The sequence below is a fragment of the Rhinopithecus bieti genome, unplaced genomic scaffold (assembly GCF_001698545.2).
Source record: "Rhinopithecus bieti isolate Rb0 unplaced genomic scaffold, ASM169854v2 scaffold_55123, whole genome shotgun sequence".
NCBI classification, from domain to species: domain Eukaryota; kingdom Metazoa; phylum Chordata; class Mammalia; order Primates; family Cercopithecidae; genus Rhinopithecus; species Rhinopithecus bieti.
In genome coordinates, this window is record NW_016821273.1 from 86,314 (window position 1) to 96,078 (window position 9,765).

General features: G+C 32.5%; 1 protein-coding gene across 1 annotated transcript in view; it reads left to right on the forward strand.

Annotated features, from left to right (window-relative positions):
• LOC108520815 (deleted in azoospermia protein 4-like) overlaps positions 1–9,765 on the forward strand; it is a gene marked incomplete at its 3' end in the record, with an annotated part of 24,308 nt that overhangs the window by 8,831 nt on the left and 5,712 nt on the right. The window contains exons 6-10 of the mRNA XM_017860359.1: positions 74–213; positions 1,590–1,661; positions 3,991–4,062; positions 9,326–9,472; positions 9,747–9,764. Of these exons, the coding sequence (XP_017715848.1) occupies positions 74–213; positions 1,590–1,661; positions 3,991–4,062; positions 9,326–9,472; positions 9,747–9,764 (449 nt within the window). The remainder of the gene's footprint in view (positions 1–73; positions 214–1,589; positions 1,662–3,990; positions 4,063–9,325; positions 9,473–9,746; position 9,765) is intronic.

The window sequence follows — 9,765 nt, forward strand, 5'->3', positions numbered from 1 at the left end:
AAAAGACATTGTTCTTTTGACACGTGTAGATTTTCAGATAACTAAAATAGGCTTTTCCTTTTGCTTTTAAAAGGTGCTTATCATGTGCAGCCACGTCGTTTGGTATTTAATCCTCCTCCTCCACCACAGTTTCGGAATGTCTGGAGTAATCCAAATGCTGAAACATATCGTCAGCCCCGAGTCACGCTGAATCCTATAACTCAGTACGTTCAGGTAAGAACTGCTTACGTTCCTATTGTCTTATTTTAGTCATCATTTTTTCTGTGCAATTGTATCTATACTTCCCGTAGTAGGTGGCAATAGAATCCCTGTTTGAATACCTTGAGTGATGGGAAATTTATTATTTCTGTTAGAAATTTCTTCTTCTTAGTGTTTGTTATATGAGCTAAAAATCTTCTACATACTTTGTCATTAGAAATGACCTCTGTAGACACATGAACAGATCTCTTCTTATCTCTTCCTTTTTCACCCCACGTAACTGATTCCTAAAGTATTTGGAAGCAGCTCTCCTCATGTACCTGCCTAGTTTATTTTTCTGTAAGGTTAGGAATTCATCTAGGTATTCTTTACTTGAGATGATTTCCAAATGCCTCCTCATATAAATTGCTGACTTCTGGGTATATTCTGGTTCTGGAATGGGTAGATTTCTGATCTGTATTACTGTTTTCTATAAATCCCATGAATTTCTGGCATCTAATTTCTCTCATCCTGGTTACTTTGATATTTAAAGTAGGATTTAACATGCTCTATCACTTACTGTTGATAAATAATGTTTATTTTCTTCTTGGTTCATTTTATTTATGTGTTAGTGAAAAGACATTTTCTTTGATGGAAAATTAAAGTAAGAAAATAGTAATGAAATAGTTGTTCAGTATCTCTCATTTGTTAGCATTTTCCGTGTACTTGAAACATGTAGGGACTTCTTCTTTTTCCTTCTCTGAACAATGTCTAGGAAAAAAGCCCTACTTGTTTGTATCATTTACTGTGAACCGTTGCTGAATCTGAGTGTATTCTTTTGTGCTGCTACCTGTATGTGTTTAATTAGTAAGTATTTATTGAAACAGCAGATATTAGTGTCTCTTTTCCAGTTGTGGATTATATACTGCCCTTAGTTTTTTGAAATAAAGTACAGAGAAAGCCATAACATCTGTAGAAGAACTACAGTATTACCCTGTAATATTGTCAGATACAAAACAATCTAGTATTTAGCCACGAAAATAATAAATGTATTAATTTAACTTAAGCTGAAATCTGTCTTAGTAGAGCCTTATTACCAGTATAAGAAATAACTGCTGGTTGGGCGTAAGTACACAGTATAAGTAAGGTAAACTTTGAATGGTGAAGTAGTCAGTTCTTTTGTCATTTGTCTCTTCCCCCTCCCCACCCACAGCATAGCACTTGACACAGAATATTTCTTTCTTCCTAAAGTCAGTCATTCATTTAGAATTCTGCATTGTTGTATATAGAAAAATAATTAGTATTTTAAAGTTTTTCATTTTTTTGTTATATTGGGAATGATACTTCTTTCTTATTTTTTAAAAAAATGTTTTACCATAGTTAATCATTCTTTCTGTAAACTTTATTTTCAGCCATATCCTTCTTATCCAAATTCACCAGGTCACGGCATCATTGGATATCAGTTGCCGGTGTATAATTATCAGGTATTTGAAGAGGGAGTAACATGATTTACTTTCATATATTATTGAGGCTTTTAACTTGTTTATACAAATTGCCTGAATAGTCAGTCATTTTAAACTAGTGAAATGTAGCTTAAATTGAAGAAAATACTTAGAATTGATCAGAATGAAGACCTCTGTATTATTTTGAAGTAATGGAATAACATTTTGACAGGAATACAGTTAGCAGTAACTTTTCTGTAGAGCAGATTTTTGAGATTTGGTGTCTCCCTCTATATTGCAGCATGTATTTTTTTTTTTATCTTTGGTATTAAAGAGTTGAAACATCCAGACTGACTTCCATAATTTTGTAGAGATGTAGAGTGAAATAAAATTATTACCCAAATCTTAGATCACAGAATTGCAATTGGATTTTTATTTTAGCTTGCTGCTTCATGATGTTAGTTCTCTGGGTCTCTTTTCCTAGATATGACTATATCTATGACCCATTCTCATATCAATCATAATAAATTCAAAGAGCTAGTATCTTTGAGAGTTCCACAATGCTGTCTCTAGAAAATTTGGAAAACAGTTGAGGTTTTATATGTAGAAGTAACAACAAGAACTGCAGGAATTAGTAACCTAAAGTACTGCTTTTTTCTATTCTGTTCCTTTTATTATAATAGCAAAGGAGCCAGCATGATAGGTACTTCAATATTGTGTATCTGATGTGTTTTTGAAAATGTCTAGGAATATTTGAATAATTTTGGTTTCCATTTTGTTTTTTCAATATGCCACCACAGTGGCCTATTGGGGAGCCAAGGAGTTATGCTGTACCTCTGGTAAAGTCAATTAGCCAAACATGTACTCCCCGTTCTTTCCTGATTTTTTTCTGTGTCATATATGCCTATAAATATTTTTAAATTGTTCTTTATATTGATGTGTTATGTTTTGTTACTTTCTTTTTAATGCAATTATAAACTCTCTGGGAGCAATAGTGCCTTTTTCTCTCTCAGATTTTGTGTGCCTAAGCAATGGCTGGTCCACATAATGATCAATGTTCAGTTACTTGTTGATAGACTGTATAATCCCAGAAAGGTAGTATTAATGTGACTTTAGAATGAGCATGTATCTGCCTGGAATCTACCTTTGGCTTTACCGTCCTTAAAAAAAAATATTGAAGAGAAACAGAAATGTTTTGCTGTTAATTACTCTTAAATAAGTGTAGGAACAAAAAAGAGTATTACTTCTTAAACACCCAAACTGCTTTCCCCCAATATAATGAGTTCACGAAAATGTTTGATAGCAGCTGTCTATATGTGTCTGCCTAGTTTATTCTTCTCTAAGGTTAGCAATTCATCCAGCTATTCCTTACTTGGAATGATTTCCAGATGCCTCCTCATATAGATTGCTAGCTTATGGATATATTCTGGTTCTGAATTGGGTAGATTTCTGATGTGTTTACTGTATCTGTAAATCCCGTGAGTTTCTGGCATCTAATTTCTCTCCTCCTGGTTACTTCGATATTTGAAGTAGGATTTGACGTACTCTTATCACTTACCGGTGATAAGTAACATTTATTTTCTTTTTAGTTTGTTTCAATTTTGTCTTAGTTTAAAAGACATTTTCTTTGATGGAAAATAAAGTAACAATATAGTATTGAAGTAGTTCTTCAGTGTCTCTCATTTGTTCACATTTTCCATGCATTTGAAACATGTAGGGTATACCTCTGCTGCTTTTTCGTTATGTGAACAAAGGCTAGAAAACAAGTCCTACTTGTTTCTAACATTTACTTTGAGCCATAACTGAATCTGATTGTATTCATGTATGATGCTACCTATATGTTTTCAACCTGTAAGTATTTATTGAAACATAGGAGACATTATACTGTCTCTTTTCCAGTTGTGGATTATATACTGTGCTTAGTTTTTCAAAATGAAGTACAGAAAAAACCCTAACTAATATTGGCAAATTCTAAACTCTTCATAATAGTTAACATAGAAATAGCAAACGTATTAATTTAACTTACATTCAAACCTGTTTACATTCAAACCTGTCTTACTAGAGCCCTATCACCAGTGTAAGAAATAACATCGGGGTGGGCATAAGTATACAGTATAGATAAAGTAAACTTATCTAGTGAAATAGTCACTTATTTTGTCATTTGTCTGTTCCCCCTCCCCACCCAAAGTGTAGCACTTAACAGAATATTTATTTCTTGGTAAAATCAGTCATTCATTTAGAATGCTGCAATGCTATATATAGAAAAATAATGAATGTTTTAAAGTTTTTCATATTTTTAATATTTGGAATATTTCTAATTAAAAAATGTTTCTCTGTATTCATTTATTCTTACTGTAATCTTTATTTTCAGGCATATCCTACTTATCCAGATTCACCAGGACAAGTCATCACTGGATATCATTTACCTGTATATAATTATCAGGTAATTTAAGAGGGAGTAAAATGATTTACTTTCAGATATTATTGATGCCTTTGTTTATACAAATTGCTTTAATAGTTTATCATTTTAAACTAGTGAAATGTACCTAAAATTTAAGAAAACCCTTAGAATGTGTCTAGAATGAAGAACTCTGTATTATTTAGAAGTAATTGAGTAATATTTTGAAAGGATTGTACTTTGTAATAACTTTACTGTAGAACAGTTTTTTGAGATTTGGTGTCCCCTTCTGTATTGTAGCATATTTCGTTTTCATATTTACTGCCAAATAGCTGAAACATCCAGACTGATTTTTATCAATTTTTTAGAGAGACAGAGTGAAATAAAATTATTACTCAATTTTTAGAGCACAGAATTCAAAGTATATATATTTTTTTTAGCTGACTGCTTCACGATAGTAGTTCTCTGGGTCTCCTTTCATAGATATGACTGTATGTATGACCCATAATCATATCTATAGTAATAAGTTCAAAGAACTAATATGTTTGAGATTTCCACAATACCAACCCCAGAAAATTGGGGAAAAGTTGAGGTTTTAGGTATAGAAGTAACAACAAGAACGTCAGAGATTAGAAACCTAAAGTACTTTTTTTTCCGTTCTGTTTCTTTTATTGTAATAACAAAGGAACTAGCATATAAGTACTTCAGTATTGTGTATCTCATGTGTGTTTGAAAATGTGAAGGAATGTTTGAATGATTTTTGTTTCCTGTCTCTACTAATAATACAAAATAAATTAGCCAGGCGTGTTGGCGCACACTTGTAATCCCAACTACTTGGAAGGCTGAGGCAGCAGAATCACTTGATCCTGGAAAGCAGATTGCCTTGAACTGTGATCATGTCACTGCACTCCAGCCTAGGCAACAAAGGGAGACTCAGTCTAAAAAATAATAATAATAATGCTATGAATATCTTTGTGTAAATATCTTGGCATGCTTGTACTATTAATTTCTTAAGATTAATTACTGTAAGTGTAATTGCTGGGTGAAAGCACTTTGCACCTTTTATAACAATTTTTTAAACCAATTCTCCTAATTAGTATAGTGGTGAGTATCCCCGCCTATCAAATTATGATAAACCTTTTCCAAGGTACTCTTGGTAAATCATGTATTAGTATTTTTCTCACTGATGGTGTGTAGAGTGCTTTCTTTTCCACACCCATGCTAAGGAAAGTTACTAGGATTTTTAAAATTGTCAACCTAATAGCTGAAAAATATTACATTATGTTGATCTGTGCTTTTTTAAGTCATCCATGAAGCTGATCATTGATCGTTAGCTTTTTAAATTTCCTTTTAAATTTTATTTTTCTTATTGATTCATAAAAACTTTGTATTAATATTCAGTTTTGTCATACATAGTGGAAAAAATATTCAGTAATAATAAGGAGGTTCCCTGGGACCCTTCCCTTATTCCTGATTTCAAAGGAGTTGACTCTAGTATTTCACTTGTAAGTTTGATGATAGAGTAGAATTAGATTGATGGAAAATAAGAGTCCTCTATTTCTGTTTTACTTTGGTTTTTAAAAAATTTAAAAATGAATGGTGTATTTTATCAAATGCTTTTACGATGATGAATTAAAGTAACGTATCCTGTGAGTGGAGTATTCTTGCATTCCCAGTATAAACTTAAAACTCTATATATTGCTGGAATTTTGTGTTTGTGTTGAGGGCAGGGATGGGTCATCTGGATGAGGCTTTGTTACTTAACATGCTTTTAACTTTGTAAAATACATTGAAAAATACTGTTTTCCTGTTTGAAAATGGAGTTTGCGCATAGCTTTCTTTTATTATTTGTGGCCACAACGCATTTTTCAGGTCTCATATACTTCTGCTTTCTTGCGTTTTCTTGCTTAGTTTTGCTAGGATTATTTATTGCTGAATTTGATCCTCCCTACCCACAACTTCCCTAGAATCTGCTCTTGGATTTACTTGAAGTTTTGATTCAGATTTTCATGTCCTATTTTCTTAATTTTAATATTCTCTTTATTTGCTTTTCTTCCTATTGCTGTGAATGTAACTTTGATGACTACAAATGATAGGCTCTTTCCTGGTCAGTTTATGTAAATACTAATTTGCTTACATGTTCACGTAGTAATTGAAATAGGTAATACTGGCAAAGAAGCTGACATCCCAGGAGTTTAAATAATGATAAATTATTCCAGCTTTTAGCTGTCTTTGTCACTTGGTTGTCCACATATAACAGGGAATGTATTTGCTATAAATAGCAATGAGAGTTGTGTATGTGATGGTCTTGAAGCTCACCCCTGTTTACTGTTCCAACATTTCTCATTTCAAAATTCACCAACTCACTTAAAAGTATGATTAAGAAAATTACTTCTTTAATGCAGTTTGTTTTCAGGATGCTATTGATGGTTATGATGGTACTTACTTTAAAATTAACTTTTGCTTATCCTAAGCATTCATTGATATTTTTGTCCATAGTTTAAAACTAATCACAGGTTATCTATTGATTGTGGATTTTTATATGTACATTATATAATTATGTATAACTACACACACAGTAGGAATTGAGCAATCACTGCTAATCAAGGCATGTTAAGTATGAAGTACATTGCTTACTTCAATGTAAGTAAAGCCACCTCCTGGCTGAGGACAAGGACATCATGATGACTTCCTTAATTTAAAATGTTATGACACTATTAAAGTGATTCAGTGAATTTATATATATGATGCCAGTTAAGCAGAGACAGCCAATTTGTAAGATCCAAGCTAAAGTCCAACTTCTCATAATATCAAATGCCTTTTTTATTCTTTACCAAACTACCATTGTTTCAGGTATCCGTTTTACTATTGTATAGAGTATGAGAATCAGAAGAGACATCAGAGATCTTTTCCAACCATTTGTTTTCAAGCACAGAATCTGAATCTGAAGTCACGAAAAGATATACTTTACTGACCGATGAAAATCAGGTTCTTCCCAAACAATAATTTTCCTCTTCAATTCTTCTGGCACTGTCATGAGGTTTCTTAACCCACACCCTTTTCACATTTGAGACCAAATAATTCCTTATTGTAGGAGGCTGTCTTTACATTGTAGAATGTGCAATAGTATCCCTAGCCTTAAGCCCATCAGATTCCAGGAATACATCTCAGTTGTAACAGCCCATCTCTAAACGTCACTAAATGCTGCTGGGGCTCAAAATTCTTCCCCAGTTGCGAATCAATGCATTTCCCTAACCACTAATAATCTGACATAGTTTTCTGCCAGATCTTACACCTCTAAATTAAAATACATCAAAAAACATGCAAAGTTCATCCACAAATCAAGGGGGAATTGAAAAGGAGAAAAAGAAGCTACAGGAGTTTCAGAATTCCTTTTGTTTTGTTTTATTCTGTTTGCGATTTCTGAATGAACTGAGAAGGGATTGGTAAATTGTCTATAGGGAAGGGAAATCTAATCAGGTTCCCAATAGTTCAAGATAATGCAGCTTAATGTCATCTAGAAAAACAACGATGTAAAACATTTTTAGAAAGGAAGAACTTTAGATACAGTTTTTAAAATTTTTCTTTCACATCGTTGTCATGAAATAGCCGTATTAAAGGAAAGAATTAGGAGTTAGTTACAAACCCAAAATAGCAAGTATAAGCACAAAAGAATAGAGAAAAGCAATAAACTCAGCTTCAGATGATTTGGGAATTTAGAGATCATCTCTACCAAAGCTGTGTAGAATCAGTAACTTCTAACATCTTATTAACAAAGCAGGAACTCTACTTTCTTAATAACTTCTGTGACATCATTGTGCTTTGCAACAAGACGTATAGTTTCTTTCTCTTGTCTTTTGTTTTCTTTCAAACAGGTATATATGTAGTAGCTTTCTCTTTTGCAGCTTTTGTACTTACCTTTTGTAGTCAACAGGCACTTCACCAAAGATTTTAAATTAACGATGTGTAATATTTTCTTGGTGTTTCAATTAGTTTTAATTAAAATTTCTCCAAAATAACTCAGCTGAAATAGTAAAGCCAAAAAGAAACTTGAAAAAAATCTACTGAAAATAAAATCAAATAACAGGACACTAACTTACATAGGCATACTACTTTTACCACTTTATACATACAAAATGAATTCACAGATGTTACCACATTTCGTTCTCAAAGCAATTTGCCCAGAGATACACAGCTGGCAAGTAAGTGGCTTATAACCACTTACCAGTAAGGGACATAAACCTGGATCTCCTGACTAGATTAATTTTTGTTTTACTATGCTAGATTGTTTCTCCATGCTAGATTGTTTCTCTAACACACATAGACACACACACACACACATATGTGTGTGTGTGTGTATATATGTGTGTGTGTATATATATACACACATATATATGTGTGTGTGTGTATATATATAAGTTATATATATATATATAACTTACGAATACTGCTTCAGAAAGTTTTCCATTAACCTTAGAGTCTACTGTGGAAGGAATAAAGACAGTTCTGATCAGAAAATTAGTGAGTTATATGTATATGATTTTTTATCTGAAAATAAAGATGGTATCATTTGTATCTATCAGCCCACTGTGAAAATTAGAATTGTCAGTTGGACTGATGTGTTATCCAGGAGAAAAATGTTATTTCAAAAGAAGCTTTGAACACCCTAGCATGAGGGAAGAGGATTATAACCCGTTTTTTAGAAGGAGCTGTGACATGTGAGCAATACTGTTTGCATGAGCCATTTCTAAAGTGATGCAGGCATAGTAATACAGGGAGTGTTAACACTGTAAAAACTCATGTTAATTGTGTTGAAAAAGGCAAAGCGAGACAAATTGGTTTAAAACTTTGAGGCTTAATTTCTTTTGGTGCGGCTTTTTTGTTTTTGTTTTTTTTTTTAAAGTTTTATCCATAGTATTCTCAGTAAAGTGTAAAATTTATGAGTATAGAACAGGATGATTTTATTAACTTTAATTTATATAAATCTGAACTTTCTGGGTTTGGATTTTTTTAAACTAATTCGCATGGTATTTTCACAAATACTAAAGTATTCTTTCGCAGCATTGTACAAGACTCAGTGATGAGCAACACTCGGTTAAGAAAGTAAAATATCCTTTGGTTAAAGTTCCATGCCATGTACTCTGATTAGTTTAAATCCTGAACCTGAACTAAGCTGCTGTGCTGACTCATTTACAATGAAAATAATTTATATAAAATATTTTATACTTAAAACACAGACATTATATTTCACATTATGTATAGGTTTTGCCTGTTTATCTAATTATGATGTCTACTTTCCAAATTACAGTCTGCTACAAATCCTGTGACTCCAAACACGGTCATCTCCAGAGAGACCAACACCCAGTCTTCATCAGCTGCAACTAGCCAAGGCTGTGTTTTACCAGAAGGCAGAATCATGCCAAACACTGTTTTTGTTGGTGGAATTGATGATAGGGTATTGTATTCATAACTCATTTTTGCCTTAAAATACATAATGAACAATGGGACTTGGGCCCTGTTACAAACTCAATGTCTTTTTTTTTTTGTACTTCATGGAAGTTTAGAATTGGTTTTACTTTTGACCCATTAGTACTAAAATACCTTTGACAGAGCTACTGGTCATTTAGGTAAAATGGGGAAGAAATTTTCACCTCATTATAGTAAAATTGTAGTAAAATTGAAATTTTGAATGCTGAATTTTACTTTTGAAATTCAATTCTTTTCCATAGATGGATGAAACTGAGATTA